The 20,540-nt window shown below is 34.6% G+C and overlaps 1 protein-coding gene and 1 long non-coding RNA gene across 3 annotated transcripts in view; one reads left to right on the forward strand and one right to left on the reverse strand.

The window, feature by feature from the left end:
* The window catches only part of vps35l (VPS35 endosomal protein sorting factor like), a 57,263-nt gene extending 40,848 nt beyond the window's left edge, over positions 1-16,415 (forward strand). Inside the window, exons 29-30 of one of the 2 annotated variants that reach the window (XM_042508572.2) lie at positions 15,770-15,916; positions 16,065-16,415. In XM_042508572.2, coding sequence (XP_042364506.2) covers positions 15,770-15,916; positions 16,065-16,163 — 246 coding nt within the window. In that variant the 3' untranslated portion in view covers positions 16,164-16,415. Of the gene's footprint in view, positions 1-15,766; positions 15,917-16,064 lie in introns of both variants that reach the window. The other variant, XM_042508571.2, reaches the window with a different exon arrangement.
* LOC148186362 (uncharacterized) lies at positions 7,429-20,387 on the reverse strand. The gene is made up of 4 exons (XR_015775051.1): positions 20,152-20,387; positions 19,846-19,983; positions 18,274-18,401; positions 7,429-8,136 (listed from the first exon to the last, which is right to left on the reverse strand). It is a non-coding gene; the product is annotated as an uncharacterized LOC148186362 (long non-coding RNA).
* Positions 20,388-20,540: the final 153 nt, after the last annotated feature.

Below are 20,540 nucleotides of genomic sequence, written 5' to 3' on the forward strand. Positions count from 1 at the left end.
GCATGTTATATTATACAGTGTTGATAAAACATCAAAAAACGGCTCCAAAACCCATAAAATAGCATGTTGAAAAAATGACGAAAAAGGCAAGGCTATAGTATGGCAAAAATGTCAAAATTTGGCATGTCCAAAAAACAGCTGAAATCCACTTAGTAGAGCATAAAGAGGCGTTTTATAGTATGCAGTGTTGAAAAAACATCCAAAAACAGCTCCAAAACCCATAAAATAGCATGTTGAAAAAATGACGAAAAAGGCAAGGCTATAGTATGGCAAAAATGTCAAAATTTGGCATGTCCAAAAAAAAGCTAAAAACCACTTAGTAAAGCATAAAGAGGCATTATATAGTGTACAGGGTTCATAAGACATCCAAAAACGGCTCCAAACCCCATAAAATAGCATGTTGAAAAAATGACCAAAAAGGCAAGGCTATAGTATGGCAAAAATGTCAAAATTTGGCATGTCCAAAAAACAGCTGAAACCCACTTAGTAGAGCATAAAGAGGCGTTTTATAGTATACAGTGTTGATAAAACATCCAAAAACGGCTCCAAAACCCATAAAATAGCATGTTGAAAAAATGACGAAAAAGGCAAGGCTATAGTATGGCAAAAATGTCAAAATTTGGCATGTCCAAAAAACAGCTGAAATCCACTTAGTAGAGCGTAAAGAGGCATGTTATAGTATACAGTGTTGATAAAACATCAAAGAATGGCTCTAAAACCCATAAAATAGCATGTTGAAAAAATGACGAAAAAGGCAAGGCTATAGTATGGCAAAAATGTCAAAATTTGGCATGTCCAAAAAACAGCTAAAAACCACTTAGTAGAGCATAAAGAGGCATTATATAGTGTACAGGGTTCATAAGACATCCAAAAATGCCCCCAAAACCCATAAAACAGCATGTTGAAAAAATGACAAAAAAAGCAAGGCTATAGTATGGCAAAAATGTCAAAATTTGGCATGTCCAAAAAACAGCTGAAAATCACTTAGTAGAGCATAAAGAGGCATGTCATAGTATGCAGTGTTGAATAAACATCCAAAAACAGCTCAAAACCCATAAAATCGCATGTTGAAAAAATGACGAAAAAGGCAAGGCTATAGTATGGCAAAAATGTCAAAATTTGGCATGTCCAAAAAACAGCTGAAACCCACTTAGTAGAGCATAAAGAGGCGTTTTATAGTATACAGTGTTGATAAAACATCCAAAAACGGCTCCAAAACCCATAAAATAGCATGTTGAAAAAATGACCCAAAAAGCAAGGCTATAGTATGGCAAAAATGTCAAAATTTGGCATGTCCAAAAAATGGCTGAAATCCACTTAGTATACCATAAAGAGGCATGTTATAGTATGCAGTGTTGATAAAACATCAAAAAACGGCTCCAAAACCCATAAAATATCATGTTGAAAATATGACGAAAAAAGGCAAGGCTATAGTATGGCAAAAATGTCAAAATTTGGCATGTCCAAAAAACAGCTGAAACCCACTTAGTAGAGCATAAAGAGGCGTTTTATAGTATACAGTGTTGAAAAAACATCCAAAAACAGCTCCAAAACCCATAAAATAGCATGTTGAAAAATTGACAAAAAAAGCAAGGCTATAGTATGGCAAAAATGTCAAAATTTGGCATGTCCAAAAAACAGCTAAAAACCACTTAGTAGAGCATAAAGAGGCATTATATAGTATACAGGATTCAGAAGACATCCAAAAACGGCTCCAAAACCCATAAAACAGCATGTTGAAAAAATGACCCAAAAAGCAAGGCTATAGTATGGCAAAAATGTCAAAATTTGGCATGTCCAAAAAACAGCTGAAACCCACTTAGTAGAGCATAAAGAGGCGTTTTATAGTATGCAGTGTTGATAAAACATCCAAAAACGGCTCCAAAACCCATAAAATAGCATGTTGAAAAAATGACCAAAGAAGCAAGGCTATAGTATGGCAAAAATGTCAAAATTTGGCATGTCAAAAAACAGCTGAAACCCACTTAGTAGAGCATAAAGAGGCGTTTTATAGTATACAGTGTTGATAAAACATCCAAAAACGGCTCCAAAACCCATAAAATAGCATGTTGAAAAAATGACGAAAAAGGCAAGGCTATAGTATGGCAAAAATGTCAAAATTTGGCATGTCCAAAAAACAGCTAAAAACCACTTAGTAGAGCATAAAGAGGCGTTTTATAGTATACAGTGTTGAAAAAACATCCAAAAACAGCTCCAAAACCCATAAAATAGCATGTTGAAAAAATGACGAAAAAGGCAAGGCTATAGTATGGCAAAAATCTCAAAATTTGGCATGTCCAAAAAACAGCTGAAAATCACTTAGTAGAGCATAAAGAGGCATGTCATAGTATGCAGTGTTGAAAAAACATCCAAAAACAGCTCCAAAACCCATAAAATCGCATGTTGAAAAAATGACGAAAAAGGCAAGGCTATAGTATGGCAAAAATGTCAAAATTTGGCATGTCCAAAAAACAGCTGAAATCCACTTAGTAGAGCATAAAGAGGCGTTTTATAGTATGCAGTGTTGAAAAAACATCCAAAAACAGCTCCAAAACCCATAAAATAGCATGTTGAAAAATGACGAAAAAGGCAAGGCTATAGTATGGCAAAAATGTCAAAATTTGGCATGTCCAAAAAAAAGCTAAAAACCACTTAGTAAAGCATAAAGAGGCATTATATAGTGTACAGGGTTCATAAGACATCCAAAAACGGCTCCAAACCCCATAAAATAGCATGTTGAAAAATTGACAAAAAAAGCAAGGCTATAGTATGGCAAAAATGTCAAAATTTGGCATGTCCAAAAAACAGCTAAAAACCACTTAGTAGAGCATAAAGAGGCATTATATAGTGTACAGGATTCATAAGACATCCAAAAACGGCTCCAAAACCCATAAAACAGCATGTTGAAAAAATGACCCAAAAAGCAAGGCTATAGTATGGCAAAAATGTCAAAATTTGGCATGTCCAAAAAACAGCTGAAACCCACTTAGTAGAGCATAAAGAGGCGTTTTATAGTATGCAGTGTTGATAAAACATCCAAAACGGCTCCAAAACCCATAAAATAGCATGTTGAAAAATGACCAAAGAAGCAAGGCTATAGTATGGCAAAATGTCAAAATTTGGCATGTCCAAAAACAGCTGAAACCCACTTAGTAGAGCATAAAGAGGCGTTTATAGTATGCAGTGTTGATAAAACATCCAAAAACGGCTCCAAAACCCATAAAATAGCATGTTGAAAAAATGACGAAAAAGGCAAGGCTATAGTATGGCAAAAATGTCAAAATTTGGCATGTCCAAAAAACAGCTAAAAACCACTTAGTAGAGCATAAAGAGGCGTTTTATAGTATACAGTGTTGAAAAAACATCCAAAAACAGCTCCAAAACCCATAAAATAGCATGTTGAAAAAATGACGAAAAAGGCAAGGCTATAGTATGGCAAAAATCTCAAAATTTGGCATGTCCAAAAAACAGCTGAAAATCACTTAGTAGAGCATAAAGAGGCATGTCATAGTATGCAGTGTTGAAAAAACATCCAAAAACAGCTCCAAAACCCATAAAATCGCATGTTGAAAAAATAATGAAAAAGGCAAGGCTATAGTATGGCAAAAATGTCAAAATTTGGCATGTCCAAAAAACAGCTGAAATCCACTTAGTAGAGCATAAAGAGGCGTTTTATAGTATGCAGTGTTGAAAAAACATCCAAAAACAGCTCCAAAACCCATAAAATAGCATGTTGAAAAAATGACCAAAAAGGCAAGGCTATAGTATGGCAAAAATGTCAAAATTTGGCTTGTACAAAAAAGCTAAAACCACTTAGTAAAGCATAAAGAGGCATTATATAGTGTACAGGGTTCATAAGACATCCAAAAACGGCTCCAAACCCCATAAAATAGCATGTTGAAAAAATGACCAAAAAGGCAAGGCTATAGTATGGCAAAAATGTCAAAATTTGGCATGTCCAAAAAACAGCTGAAACCCACTTAGTAGAGCATAAAGAGGCGTTTTATAGTATACAGTGTTGATAAAACATCCAAAAACGGCTCCAAAACCCATAAAATAGCATGTTGAAAAAATGACGAAAAAGGCAAGGCTATAGTATGGCAAAAATGTCAAAATTTGGCATGTCCAAAAAACAGCTGAAATCCACTTAGTAGAGCGTAAAGAGGCATGTTATAGTATACAGTGTTGATAAAACATCAAAGAATGGCTCTAAAACCCATAAAATAGCATGTTGAAAAATGACGAAAAAAAGGCAAGGCTATAGTATGGCAAAAATGTCAAAATTTGGCATGTCCAAAAAACAGCTAAAAACCACTTAGTAGAGCATAAAGAGGCATTATATAGTGTACAGGGTTCATAAGACATCCAAAAATGCCCCCAAAACCCATAAAACAGCATGTTGAAAAAATGACAAAAAAAGCAAGGCTATAGTATGGCAAAAATGTCAAAATTTGGCATGTCCAAAAAACAGCTGAAAATCACTTAGTAGAGCATAAAGAGGCATGTCATAGTATGCAGTGTTGAAAAAACATCCAAAAACAGCTCCAAAACCCATAAAATCGCATGTTGAAAAAATGACGAAAAAGGCAAGGCTATAGTATGGCAAAAATGTCAAAATTTGGCATGTCCAAAAAACAGCTGAAACCCACTTAGTAGAGCATAAAGAGGCGTTTTATAGTATACAGTGTTGATAAAACATCCAAAAACGGCTCCAAAACCCATAAAATAGCATGTTGAAAAAATGACAAAAAAAGCAAGGCTATAGTATGGCAAAAATGTCAAAATTTGGCATGTCCAAAAAATGGCTGAAATCCACTTAGTATACCATAAAGAGGCATGTTATAGTATGCAGTGTTGATAAAACATCAAAAAACGGCTCCAAAACCCATAAAATATCATGTTGAAAATATGACGAAAAAGGCAAGGCTATAGTATGGCAAAAATGTCAAAATTTGGCATGTCCAAAAAACAGCTGAAACCCACTTAGTAGAGCATAAAGAGGCGTTTTATAGTATACAGTGTTGAAAAACATCCAAAAACAGCTCAAAACCCATAAAGTAGCATGTTGAAACACTGACAAAAAAAGCAAGGCTATAGTATGGCAAAAATGTCAAAATTTGGCATGTCCAAAAAACAGCTAAAAACCACTTAGTAGAGCATAAAGAGGCATTATATAGTGTACAGGATTCATAAGACATCCAAAAACGGCTCCAAAACCCATAAAACAGCATGTTGAAAAAATGACAAAAAAAGCAAGGCTATAGTATGGCAAAAATGTCAAAATTTGGCATGTCCAAAAAACAGCTGAAACCCACTTAGTAGAGCATAAAGAGGCGTTTTATAGTATGCAGTGTTGATAAAACATCCAAAAACGGCTCCAAAACCCATAAAATAGCATGTTGAAAAAATGACCAAAGAAGCAAGGCTATAGTATGGCAAAAATGTCAAAATTTGGCATGTCCAAAAAACAGCTGAAACCCACTTAGTAGAGCATAAAGAGGCGTTTTATAGTATGCAGTGTTGATAAAACATCCAAAAACGGCTCCAAAACCCATAAAATAGCATGTTGAAAAAATGACGAAAAAGGCAAGGCTATAGTATGGCAAAAATGTCAAAATTTGGCATGTCCAAAAAACAGCTGAAACCCACTTAGTAGAGCATAAAGAGGCGTTTTATAGTATACAGTGTTGAAAAAACATCCAAAAACAGCTCCAAAACCCATAAAATAGCATGTTGAAAAAATGACGAAAAAGGCAAGGCTATAGTATGGCAAAAATCTCAAAATTTGGCATGTCCAAAAAACAGCTGAAAATCACTTAGTAGAGCATAAAGAGGCATGTCATAGTATGCAGTGTTGAAAAAACATCCAAAAACAGCTCCAAAACCCATAAAATCGCATGTTGAAAAAATGACCAAAAAGGCAAGGCTATAGTATGGCAAAAATGTCAAAATTTGGCATGTCCAAAAAACAGCTGAAACCCACTTAGTAGAGCATAAAGATGCGTTTTATAGTATACAGTGTTGATAAAACATCCAAAAACGGCTCCAAAACCCATAAAATAGCATGTTGAAAAAATGACAAAAAAAGCAAGGCTATAGTATGGCAAAAATGTCAAAATTTGGCATGTCCAAAAAATGGCTGAAATCCACTTAGTATACCATAAAGAGGCATGTTATAGTATGCAGTGTTGATAAAACATCAAAAAACGGCTCCAAAACCCATAAAATATCATGTTGAAAATATGACGAAAAAGGCAAGGCTATAGTATGGCAAAAATGTCAAAATTTGGCATGTCCAAAAAACAGCTGAAATCCACTTAGTAGAGCATAAAGAGGCGTTTTATAGTATGCAGTGTTGAAAAAACATCCAAAAACAGCTCCAAAACCCATAAAATAGCATGTTGAAAAAATGACCAAAAAGGCAAGGCTATAGTATGGCAAAAATGTCAAAATTTGGCATGTCCAAAAAACAGCTGAAATCCACTTAGTAGAGCATAAAGAGGCGTTTTATAGTATGCAGTGTTGAAAAAACATCCAAAAACAGCTCCAAAACCCATAAAATAGCATGTTGAAAAAATGACCAAAAAGGCAAGGCTATAGTATGGCAAATATGTCAAAATTTGGCATGTCCAAAAAAAAGCTAAAAACCACTTAGTAGAGCATAAAGAGGCATTATATAGTGTACAGGGTTCATAAGACATCCAAAAACGGCTCCAAAACCCATAAAACAGCATGTTGAAAAAATGACCAAAAAAGCAAGGCTATAGTATGTCAAAAATGTCAAAATTTGGCATGTCCAAAAAACAGCTGAAACCCACTTAGTAGAGCATAAAGAGGCGTTTTATAGTATACAGTGTTGAAAAAACATCCAAAAACGGCTCCAAAACCCATAAAATAGCATGTTGAAAAAAATGACCAAAAAGGCAAGGCTATGTCAAAATTTGGCATGTCCAAAAAACAGCTAAAAACCACTTAGTAGAGCATAAAGAGGCATTATATAGTGTACAGGGTTCATAAGACATCCAAAAATGCCCCCAAAACCCATAAAAACAGCATGTTGAAAAATGGCAAAAAAAAGCAAGGCTATAGTATGGCAAAAATGTCAAAATTTGGCATGTCCAAAAAACAGCTGAAACCCACTTAGTAGAGCATAAAGAGGCGTTTTATAGTATACAGTGTTTAAAAAACATCCAAAAACGGCTCCAAAACCCATAAAATAGCATGTTGAAAAAATGACGAAAAAGGCAAGGCTATAGTATGGCAAAAATGTCAAAATTTGGCATGTCCAAAAAACAGCTGAAACCCACTTAGTAGAGCATAAAGAGGCGTTTTATAGTATGCAGTGTTGAAAAAACATCCAAAAACAGCTCCAAAACCCATAAAATAGCATGTTGAAAAAATGACAAAAAAAGTAAGGCTATAGTATGGCTGTTACAGCCCACAGATGTTAAGTCTCGGGACAAAGGGAAGCAACACAGCGCTGTGGTTTTTAACAGGTGGGAAAATAGTTTATTGTTCAACACAAGTATAAATGAATGAAAAGTTCCAGCATCACACACAGAAACAAACGAACAAAGGGAGAGGTCAGCGGGTGGCGGCAAATGAGTAAAACAGTTGAAACACCTTATGCCTACCAAACCCACTCCAGAGATTACTACAGCTTTCCAAAAAACACAAATAGCACAACCAGCCCTAAGGCCTAGTGTGTTAGACAAAGAGTTAACTGAGGTGTGTTGTGATGACAAAATGTATTAAACATGAAATACAACAAAGCTAATTTAGAGCCCATCTACCTCACACACAAGTTAACATGAAGTACCTAGCAAACAATCATAAGTTTACATCAACCATATCAGCACAAAACCGAGGCGAACAGCTCATAAATAAGCACAGCCGCACACTGGCAAAGGTATGGCAGGCTTAAATAGACAACAGGAAAACACTTCAATGGAGCAAGCACTCATCAAAAGGGAGGAAGGCGGGACCACTGACACCACCTGATTGGTTGGCAGGAAGGCGTGTAGCAGGAGAAGGAGAAACGAGCCACAGGCAGAGAAACACCCCAGAGTACGGGAGGAAGGAATCCCCGAAGACGTGGCGATTCTCCGATGACATCACCATCCCCAGTCACGCTGCCTGAATAGTTAATATAGCATATAAAAAATAGCATGTTGAAAAAATGACGAAAAAGGCAAGGCTATAGTATGGCAAAAATGTCAAAATTTGGCATGTCCAAAAAAAAAGCTAAAAACCACTTAGTAGAGCATAAAGAGGCATTATATAGTGTACAGGGTTCATAAGACATCCAAAAATGGCCCCAAAACCCATAAAACAACATGTTGAAAAAATGGCAAAAAAAAAGCAAGGCTATAGTATGGCAAAAATGTCAAAATTTGACATGTCAAAAAATCAGCTGAAAACCACTTACTATAACACATAGAAGTGTGTTATAGCATACAGTGTTTAAAAAACATCCAAAAACGGCTCCAAAACCCATAAAATAGCATGTTGAAAAATGACCAAAAAGGCAAGGCTATAGTATGGCAAAAATCTCAAAATTTGGCATGTCCAAAAAACAGCTGAAACCCACTTAGTAGAGCATAAAGAGGCGTTTTATAGTATGCAGTGTTGAAAAAACATCCAAACACAGCTCCAAAACCCATAAAATAGCATGTTGAAAAAATGACCAAAAAGGCAAGGCTATAGTATGGCAAAAATGTCAAAATTTGACATGTCAAAAAATCCGCTGAAAACCACTTGCTATAACACATAGAAGCGTGTTATAGTATACAGTGTTTAAAAAACATCCAAAAACGGTTTCAAAACCCATAAAATAGCATGTTGAAAAAATGACGAAAAAGGCAAGGCTATAGTATGGCAAAAATGTCAAAATTTAGCATGTCCAAAAAACAGCTGAAACCCACTTAGTAGAGCATAAAGAGGCGTTTTATAGTATGCAGTGTTGAAAAAACATCCAAAAACGGCTCCAAACCCCATAAAATAGCATGTTGAAAAAAATGATAAAAAAGGCAAGGCTATAGTATGGCAAAAATGTCAAAATCTGACATGTCAAAAAATCCGCTGAAAACCACTTACTATAACACATAGAAGCATGTTATAGTATGCAGTGTTTAAAAAACATCCAAAAACGGCTCCAAAACCCATAAAATAGCATGTTGAAAAAATGACCAAAAAGGCAAGGCTATAGTATGGCAAAAATCTCAAAATTTGGCATGTCCAAAAAACAGCTGAAACCCACTTAGTAGAGCACAAAGAGGCATTTTATAGTATGCAGTGTTGAAAAAAACATCCAAACACAGCTCCAAAACCCATAAAATAGCATGTTGAAATAATGAGGAAAACGGCAAGGCTATAGTATGGCAAAAATGTCAAAATTTGGCATGTCCAAAAAAAAAGCTAAAAACCACTTAGTAGAGCATAAAGAGGCATTATATAGTGTACAGGGTTCATAAGACATCCAAAAATGGCCCCAAAACCCATAAAACAGCATGTTGAAAAAATGGCAAAAAAAAGCAAGGCTATAGTATGGCAAAAATGTCAAAATTTGGCATGTCCAAAAAACAGCTGAAACCCACTTAGTAGAGCATAAAGAGGTGTTTTATGGTATGCAGTGTTGATAAAACATCCAAAAACGGCTCCAAAAGCCATAAAATAGCATGTTGAAAAAATGACCAAAAAGGCAAGGCTATAGTATGGCAAAAATCTCAAAATTTGGCATGTCCAAAAAACAGCTGAAACCCACTTCGTAGAGCATAAAGAGGCGTTTTATAGTATGCAGTGTTGAAAAAACATCCAAACACAGCTCCAAAACCCATAAAATAGCATGTTGAAAAAATGACCAAAAAGGCAAGGCTATAGTATGGCAAAAATGTCAAAATTTGGCATGTCCAAAAAACAGCTGAAACCCACTTAATAGAGCATAAAGAGGCGTTTTATAGTATGTAGTGTTGATAAAAGATCCAAAAGCGGCTCCAAAACCCATAAAATAGCATGTTGAAAAAATGAGGAAAAAGGCAAGGCTATAGTATGGCAAAAATGTCAAAATTTGACATGTCCAAAAAACAGCTGGAAACCACTTAGTATAACACACAGAAGCGTGTTATAGTATACAGTGTTTAAAAAACATCTAAAAACAGCATCAAAACCAATAAAACAGTATGTTGAAAAATTGACCAAAGAAGCAAGGCTATAGTATAGCAAAAATGTCAAAATTCGACATGTCCAAAAAACAGTTGAAAACCACTTACTTTAGCAGAGAGAGGCATTTCATTGTATACAGTGTTGAAAAAACATCCAAAAACAGCCCCAAAACCTATAAATTAACATGTTGAAAAAATGACCCAAAAAGCAAGGCTATAGTATGGCAAAAATGTCAAAATTTGGCATGTCCAAAAAAAAAAGCTAAAAACCACTTAGTAGAGCATAAAGAGGCATTATATAGTGTACAGGGTTCATAAGACATCCAAAAATGGCCCCAAAACCCATAAAACAGCATGTTGAAAAATTACAAAAAAAGCAAGGCTATAATATGGCAAAAATGTCAAAATTTGGCATGTCCAAAAAACAGCTGAAACCCACTTAGTAGAGCATAAAGAGGCGTTTTATAGTTTGTAGTGTTGAAAAAACATCCAAAAACGGCTCCAAAACCCATAAAATAGCATGTTGAAAAAATGACCAAAAAGGCAAGGCTATAGTATGGCAAAATGTCAAAATTTGGCATGTCCAAAAACCGCTGAAAACTACTTAATAGAGCATAAAGAGGCATGTTATAGTATACAGTGTTGAAAAAACATCCAAACACAGCTCCAAAACCCATAAAATAGCATGTTGAAAAAATGAGGAAAAAGGCAAGGCTATAGTATGGCAAAAATGTCAAAATTTGGCATGTCCAAAAAAAGCTGAAAACCACTCAGTAAAGCTTTGAGAGGTATGTCATAGTATACAGTGTTGAAAAAACTCAAAAACCCAAAACCCATAAAATAGGACGTTGAAAAAATGACGAAAAAAGCAAGGCTATAGTATGGCAAAAATGTCAAAATTTGACATGTACAAAAAATAGCTGAAAACCACTTAGTATACCATAAAGAGGCATGTTATAGTATACAGTGTTGATAAAACATCAAAAAATGGCTCCAAAACCTATAAATTAAAATGGTGAAAAAATGACACAAAAAGTATGGCAAAAATGTCAAAATTTGACATGTACAAAAAAATAGTTGAAAACCACTTAGTAGAGCATAAAGAGGTGTTTTATGGTATGCAGTGTTGATAAAACATCCAAAACAGCTCCAAAACCCATAAAATAGCATGTTGAAAAAATGACCAAAAAGGCAAGGCTATAGTATGGCAAAAATGTCAAAATTTGGCATGTCCAAAAAAAAAAGCTAAAAACCACTTAGTAGAGCATAAAGAGGCATTATATAGTGTACAGGGTTCATAAGACATCCAAAAATGGCCCCAAAACCCATAAAACAGCATGTTGAAAAAATTACAAAAAAAGCAAGGCTATAATATGGCAAAAATGTCAAAATTTGGCATGTCCAAAAAACAGCTGAAATCCACTTAGTAGAGCATAAAGAGGTGTTTTATAGTATACAGTGTTGATAAAACATCAAAAAATGGCTCCAAAACCCATAAAATAGCATGTTGAAAATATGACGAAAAAGGCAAGGCTATAGTATGGCAAAAATGTCAAAATTTGGCATGTCCAAAAAACAGCTGAAACCCACTTAGTAGAGCATAAAGAGGCGTTTTATAGTATGTAGTGTTGATAAAAGATCCAAAAACAGCTCCAAAACCCATAAAATAGCATGTTGAAAAAATGAGGAAAAAGGCAAGGCTATAGTATGGCAAAAATGTCAAAATTTGACATGTCCAAAAAACAGCTGGAAACCACTTAGTATAACACACAGAAGCGTGTTATAGTATACAGTGTTTAAAAAACATCTAAAAACAGCATCAAAACCAATAAAACAGTATGTTGAAAAATTGACCAAAGAAGCAAGGCTATAGTATAGCAAAAATGTCAAAATTCGACATGTCCAAAAAACAGTTGAAAACCACTTACTTTAGCAGAGAGAGGCATTTCATTGTATACAGTGTTGAAAAAACATCCAAAAACAGCCCCAAAACCTATAAATTAACATGTTGAAAAAATGACCCAAAAAGCAAGGCTATAGTATGGCAAAAATGTCAAAATTTGGCATGTCCAAAAAAAAAAGCTAAAAACCACTTAGTAGAGCATAAAGAGGCATTATATAGTGTACAGGGTTCATAAGACATCCAAAAATGGCCCCAAAACCCATAAAACAGCATGTTGAAAAAATTACAAAAAAAGCAAGGCTATAATATGGCAAAAATGTCAAAATTTGGCATGTCCAAAAAACAGCTGAAACCCACTTAGTAGAGCATAAAGAGGCGTTTTATAGTTTGTAGTGTTGAAAAAACATCCAAAAACGGCTCCAAAACCCATAAAATAGCATGTTGAAAAAATGACGAAAAAGGCAAGGCTATAGTATGGCGAAAATGTCAAAATTTGGCATGTCCAAAAAACCGCTGAAAACTACTTAATAGAGCATAAAGAGGCATGTTATAGTATACAGTGTTGAAAAAACATCCAAACACAGCTCCAAAACCCATAAAATAGCATGTTGAAAAAATGAGGAAAAAGGCAAGGCTATAGTATGGCAAAAATGTCAAAATTTGGCATGTCCAAAAAAAGCTGAAAACCACTCAGTAAAGCTTTGAGAGGTATGTCATAGTATACAGTGTTGAAAAAACTCCAAAAAGGGCCCAAAACCCATAAAATAGGACGTTGAAAAAATGACGAAAAAAGCAAGGCTATAGTATGGCAAAAATGTCAAAATTTGACATGTCCAAAAAACGGCTGAAATCCACTTAGTATACCATAAAGAGGCATGTTATAGTATACAGTGTTGATAAAACATCAAAAAATGGCTCCAAAACCTATAAATTAAAATGGTGAAAAAATGACCCAAAAAGTATGGCAAAAATGTCAAAATTTGACATGTACAAAAAATAGCTGAAAACCACTTAGTAGAGCATAAAGAGGTGTTTTATGGTATGCAGTGTTGATAAAACATCCAAAAACGGCTCCAAAACCCATAAAATAGCATGTTGAAAAAATGACCAAAAAGGCAAGGCTATAGTATGGCAAAAATGTCAAAATTTGGCATGTCCAAAAAAAAAAGCTAAAAACCACTTAGTAGAGCATAAAGAGGCATTATATAGTGTACAGGGTTCATAAGACATCCAAAAATGGCCCCAAAACCCATAAAACAGCATGTTGAAAAAATTACAAAAAAAGCAAGGCTATAATATGGCAAAAATGTCAAAATTTGGCATGTCCAAAAAACAGCTGAAATCCACTTAGTAGAGCATAAAGAGGCGTTTTATAGTATACAGTGTTGATAAAACATCAAAAAATGGCTCCAAAACCCATAAAATAGCATGTTGAAAATATGACGAAAAAGGCAAGGCTATAGTATGGCAAAAATGTCAAAATTTGGCATGTCCAAAAAACAGCTGAAACCCACTTAGTAGAGCATAAAGAGGCGTTTTATAGTTTGTAGTGTTGAAAAAACATCCAAAAACGGCTCCAAAACCCATAAAATAGCATGTTGAAAAAATGACGAAAAAGGCAAGGCTATAGTATGGCGAAAATGTCAAAATTTGGCATGTCCAAAAAACAGCTGAAAACTACTTAATAGAGCATAGAGAGGCATGTTATAGTATACAGTGTTGAAAAAACATCCAAACACAGCTCCAAAACCCATAAAATAGCATGTTGAAAAAATGAGGAAAAAGGCAAGGCTATAGTATGGCAAAAATGTCAAAATTTGGCATGTCCAAAAAACAGCTGAAACCCACTTAGTAAAGCTTTGAGAGGTATGTCATAGTATACAGTGTTGAAAAAACTCCAAAAAGGGCCCAAAACCCATAAAATAGGACGTTGAAAAAATGACGAAAAAAGCAAGGCTATAGTATGGCAAAAATGTCAAAATTTGACATGTCCAAAAAAGAACTGAAAACCACTTAATAGAGCATGAAGAGGCATGTAGTATACAGTGTTGAAAAAAATCCAACAAAGGCCCCAAATCCATAAAGTAGTATGTTGAAAAAATGACAAAAAAGGCAAGGCCATAGTATGGCAAAAATGTCAAAATTTGGCATAAATAAATACGTAACTATTTATTCATGTTTCTATTAATTTAGGAGTATAATAAATAAATACGTAACTAAAATAAGTAAATAAATAAGGAAAGGGAGTAAGGGCAGAAAAGGCAGTTATCAGATTTCGAGAATTGTTATTATTTTTCCTGTGATTCAGGAAAGGGGGAAGAAAATGACAGAGAAAAGTAATAATAATGACAATACAACAATAATAATATTAATCATAATAATGCAGAGTAAGAAAATAATACTACTAATAATAAATAATTTTAAAAAGGATTGTGAAAAGAAAAGTTTTTTCCATTGCTGTTTTGACCGAACAGAGGTTATAAATAATTATAATAATAGTAATAAATATAATGGGGGGTATGGTAACACTGGTTGTTATACCCAACTAAAAAGAAAAAAATAATAATAAAAGTGATTCTTGTTGTGATTGATTCAATGCATTAAACAAAATAAGAACCTTAAGAAAAGGGAAATGAAAAAGAAAATTAAAAAAAAAAAAAAAAAAAAAAGAACAATAATACAGAAAATAAAAATTAAAATTAAAAATTGCAAATCAGTGAATAATTTAATAAATCAGACAGGAGGTAGAGGTAACGGAAAAAATTAAATTAAAAAAATAATAATACCAAGTTTGGCACGTTAGTTACTGGTTGCTCATAAACACGGGTATTGGGTAAGAAGTAATAAGTGAATTAATTATTAAGTCAGGAAAAAAAGAGCAATAACAAAAGAAACTAACAGACAAGTCAAAAATATATAACGTGAAGTTATGTATACAAAGAGTCGGTAACATTCTATGCCATGACATGTCTCAGCATGCTATTTTATGTGGTTTTCAGCTGTTTTTTGGACATGTCATATTTTGACATTTTTCTCCATACTGTCGTACGGCATTTTCCGCGTTTTTTTCAACATGCTATATTATGGTGTTTTTTGCTGTTTTTGCAACATTCTATGCCATGGCGTGTCTCGGCATGGTATTTTATGCTATTTTATATGGTTTTCAGCTGTTTTTTGGACATGTCATATTTTGACATTTTTTGCAGTACAATAGTATGGCTTTTTCTGTTTGTTTGGTTTTTTTTTTGACATGCTAGTGTTTTGGGCCATTTTTGCAACATTCTATGCCATGACATGTCTTGGCATGCTATTTTATTTTACTTTATGTGGTTTTCAGCTGTTTTATGGACATGTTATACTTTGATCTTTTTTTGCCATATTCTAGTATGGCGTTGTCGGTCAGTTTTTCGACATGCTATATTATGATGTTTCGATACATTTTTGGAGAACATAATATATTTTGACGTCATAGTATAGTATGTCTTCCAAAAATTGATAAAAACTTCATAGCATAGTCTGAGAAAAACGTCCAAGTGTGGTACATCGAAATCATTGCCAAAGTAGTCATTGTATAATGTGTGGAAAAAACTGCTCAAAAAGTCACAGAGGAGTATGTTAAAAAATTGTATTTTGCTGCACTGAATTTACCTGAGACATTAATTTGTGTTTAAACTAAAATGTCTGTTTTCTTGTTCTCTCGCAGCAGAGTACTCGCCGTCAGGGCGCTCTGGCCTTTTCCCTGTTTGGAGTGCTGCTCGCCCATGGTGACTTGAGGAACAACAAGCTGAGCCAGCTGGCTGTCAACCTGTGGAACCTCAGCCACAAACATGGATACTGTGAGACTCGTGTTTCAGTGAGTTTACACCCACACCTCCAAGGAATTTAACAGCAGCACACTGAATTGTCTGAATGTATGCTGTGCTTGGCTCAGCTTTCAGTAGCATATATTTGAGCAGAAATGATTAGTGTGAACACAGTCTTAGTGACTTTTTGTCTTCCAGGTTCGGACGTTGGAGTATATCAAACACCAGGCTCAACAGGCTGACATGAGCCACTTGTCAGATACGGTCCAGAGGCTGGCACTGCAGTCTCGCACCTGAATGTCAACATAGACCCGGTATTGATTTGTGTAGACTTAGGTACAGAAAACTGTTCATGTGCCAAAATTCCTTTGTTTTCCTTTTTTACTATTTTGAAACCTAAAAAATAGCATATCACAATTAAATATAGCAAACTGTTAAGAAAGTTCTTTCAAGTTTTGTTTGTTGCTTTAATTCTGTGCTGCAATTGGGGGGGTAGATATAGATTAAATAAAGAATTAATAAATAAAGTATGCTACAAAACCGTTTAAAGGAAGAGCTTTTCTTTTCATGTTGTCCAGCCATTTATCTACGAACAAGCCGGTGACATTGAGCCAGTTTTTCCGACGTGCTATGCTGTGACTTTTTGAGCATATTTTTTCTGCATACTCTTGAATGACTCTTTGAGCAGTTTTCTTGTTATATAACGACTTAATATGATTTTTTGGACGACATACTATACTATGACATTTTTATAAATTTTTGGACAACATACTATTCTTTGACATTTTGATCTGTTTTTGGACGACATACTATACTATGACTTTTTTAGGATTTTTTCGAGGACATACTATACTATGACGTTTTTATCCATTTTTCAAACGACATATTCTACTGTCATATTTTGATAATTTTTTGGACAACATACAATACCATGATGTTTTTACAAATTTTTGAAAGACATACTATACTATGACGGTTTGTACTATTTTTGGACAAAATACTACTCTATGACGCTTTGATCTGTTTTTGGATGACATACTATACTATAAAGTTTTTTATGATTTTTTTGGACGGCAAATACTATGACATTTAAGATTTTATGGACGACATACTATACTATGAAGTTTTTATAGTTTTTGGACATCAAAGTATATGATGACAGTTTTATGACTCTTTGAACAACATGGTACTCTATGAGTTTTTAAAGGACTTTTTGGAGGACATACTATACTATGACGTTTTGATGATTTTTTGAACCACATAGAATACTATGACGTTTTTATCTATTTTTGGACGACATACTATACAATGGTGTTTTTGTCCATTTTCAGATATACTATATACTATACTATGATGTTTTGGTCATTTTTTGACAACAGTAACTATGACAGTTTTTTCCTTTTTGAAAGACATACAAACCTATGACACTTCAATTTTTTGACATCAAAGTATACAATATCAGTTTTATGACTCTTTGAACAACATGGTATACATTTTTATGCATTTTTTATGAAATATTCTGCTGTCATATTTTTATCATTTTTTGGACGACATACAGTACTATGATGTATGCATCAATTTTTTAAATTTTTTGACATACTACATGCTAAACTTTGTCGTCAAAAAATAGAGCAAAACATCATACTACACTATGGTGTTTTTATGATTATTTTTGACCACATAAAATACTATAACGTTAATGATTTTTTTAACAACATACTATCCTATGACATTTTTATGATTTTTTTAACCACATACTATACTATGACGATTCTATCCATTTCTGGATGACATACTATATTCGGATATTTTTACAACACTGTTAGGTTTTTATCTATCTTTGGATGACATATTATACAATGGTGTTTTATTAATTTTCAGGTGACATAACCTACTATACAATGACCTTTTTGTCCATTTTGGGACGACATAGTATACTATGACAGTTTTTTTATTTTTGAAAGACACAATACTATGACACTTTTATCAATATTTGGACATCAAAGTATACAATGACATTTTTAAGACTTTTTGAACGACACGGTATACTATGCATTTTTATCCATTTCTCAACCAAATGCTATACTATGATGTTTTTATGATTTTTTGAAAAACATACTATACTGTGCATTTTTATCAATTTTTGGGCGACATAGTATACTATGATGTTTTTATCAGTTTTTGGACAACATACTATACTTTGATATTTTTTGTCAATTTTTGGATGACATACTTTACTATGACTTTTTTAAAATTATTTGTAAGATTGAAGATTAGAATTATTATTAGCAGTTATTTCGACATGCTATACTATGATTTTTCCCGACATATTGTACTGTGGTTTTTTTCAACAACATAGTCAATAAATTACATCACAACACCTACATTACAGTAAACAATTACTTACCTGGACGAACGAAGATGGTCTTGCCTTTTCTATCTGCTCCCCAAGATCCATAAGCCTCTGAAGATGTGGACGGTCCTCTCTGTTCTTCCAGTCAGCTGGCCAGTCGTCAGTGAGTGCAGCTCAGAAACCTTCAGGTGGAGAAAACATTGACCATCTTAGTAATCCACTCTCAAAATTACACCTCAGCTACATCAAGGGCACACACAAATTTGTTAATAAAATAAAGCACCTGCAGGTACTGACTCACACTCTGCTCTTTAATATAGACACAGACTCACTGAACAACAACAGAGACCCATTTGGGTCTACAGGCAAATATAAATATCCAGATCCATCCAGACCCGAGCTACATGAGATCACAGTAACCAAAAATGAGTTTGAATTCAGTAGCTGCTATCTCCAGATGTGAGGATGTGTGATGGAAAGGAAATACTCACTGTCATAAGCAGATATTTACCTGGCTGACTGGTAGGAGACAGCTTCTCATGAAACAAACAAAGCAACCATTCATTTACTTCTGGGGCCTTGACAATATGTTTGGTCTCTGGGTTGTCTTACACAGAATTTGAGACATTCCTCCATGCTATGAATTCTCCCTACCAAAACAACAACAACAACTAAAAACCTGCAAAAAACAACACTTGAATTCTTGGACACAGGGGTCTTCTTTTGTGTTTCCAACAACCAAATGAAACAGTTAGCTTCAATAGTAATTTCAAAGACATCGACAGACAGGCCCTTCTATATAAGACCAGTAACCATCTGAAACACACCTACGGGGGTCTGATCAAATCCGAGCTGACCTTGCACAGAAAATGCACGTTCACCACCAGCACCCTGTTCAGTGCGTTATGGGTAAGAGGATACTCAAAGCGCTTTCTTAGGATCATCAAAGCGGAGGTCAGTGACACACTTAACCTAAATAAGATTTAATACTCCAGCAGCACATTCATCCAGGCCTTTTCTCATCCCTCTGATTATAATCTATTCACAAAGCTCATAAAACTATGCACAACATTTATAAATATAACACTGCTAAAAATATTAATAAAAGTCATAGTGCAATCATAGCACAGTGTGTAATGACAGTTGTTTATTAAGGCAGCTGGTGGCTGAGTGGATAAAACATATGACACCTAAATGTAGGTAGATCTCTTGCTGCAACGGCCTCAGGTTCAATTCCCACTTTTGTCCCTTTGCTGCATTTCATTCCCTTTCTCTCTCTCTCTTTCTCTGTCTCCACCTTTCATGTAAAAAAAAGATATTTTACAGTCTGCCAAAAACTACTCAAAATTGTCAAACCATGGCCCTTCGAAAAAAAACGTCAGCGTAGCATTTTGAAAACATTGTTCAACAACAACAAATGCTCATGGGAGAGTATGTCAAAATCACTGCAAAAAAAGTCATAGTTCAAGATTTAAAGTGAGCAAAAAAGAAAAAATACTTCTCTCTGGGTGTTATTTCTAGTCTAGTGGGCATCTTTAACACAAAGAGAAACGGACAAAGGGAACAATAAGGAACAGATATGCTGCAAAGTTTTAGCTAGTTAAATATTTTCACACACAGGCTAACCTCTAGCTCACTGGGTAGAGTCTGTGTCTCACGTGCATCAGGCTCCATTAGAGGTCTGGGTTCAAGTCCAGCTTACAGCACTTTCCTGCATGTTGCTCCCCTTCTCTGTCCCACATTTCCTGCCTCTCTCAACCTGTCCTATAAAATAAAGGGAAGTTAATCTTTAAAAATTGACAAACATGCTGCAGTAATGCCAAAAATAAAATATTTAACTGTCATAGGGCTTTGTCGGAACTATAAGTTATTCTGTAATGTCCACTTGTTAGGTGCAGGTGTCATCCTGCATGTTAAACAACTAAAACTTACACTTCCACCTTCAGAGCTGTTCTCTGTATCGCTACATAATCTAATGTAAAAGCTTGACTGCAGTCACATGATTCTGATGACGTGCGACGTTCAGATGGCGGGCAGGAAGTAAACAGCAGCTCTGACAGTGATGGAGGAAAGTCAGACGCTACTACAAAAGATAGTAAGTAGGTTAACCACTCTCAAAGGTCGGGTGAAACGCCTCTAAAAACGTGGATCATCGCGAAAGAGGACAGAGAAGTCAATGCAGCTCGTTGTTATTGCGGGATTAGTTATTTAAATGAATGTGTATTTGTGTAACGCTACGCTGGTAACTGCGATTTACGGGTTAATGGTGTTTTAGCTTTTGTTTTAAATCATTAACTAGCGCACATCCACAAGTGAACTTT

Source organism: Plectropomus leopardus, chromosome 19 (genome assembly GCF_026936395.1).
Source record: "Plectropomus leopardus strain MGB_pleo_1.0 chromosome 19, ASM2693639v1, whole genome shotgun sequence".
Lineage (NCBI taxonomy): Eukaryota > Metazoa > Chordata > Actinopteri > Perciformes > Serranidae > Plectropomus > Plectropomus leopardus.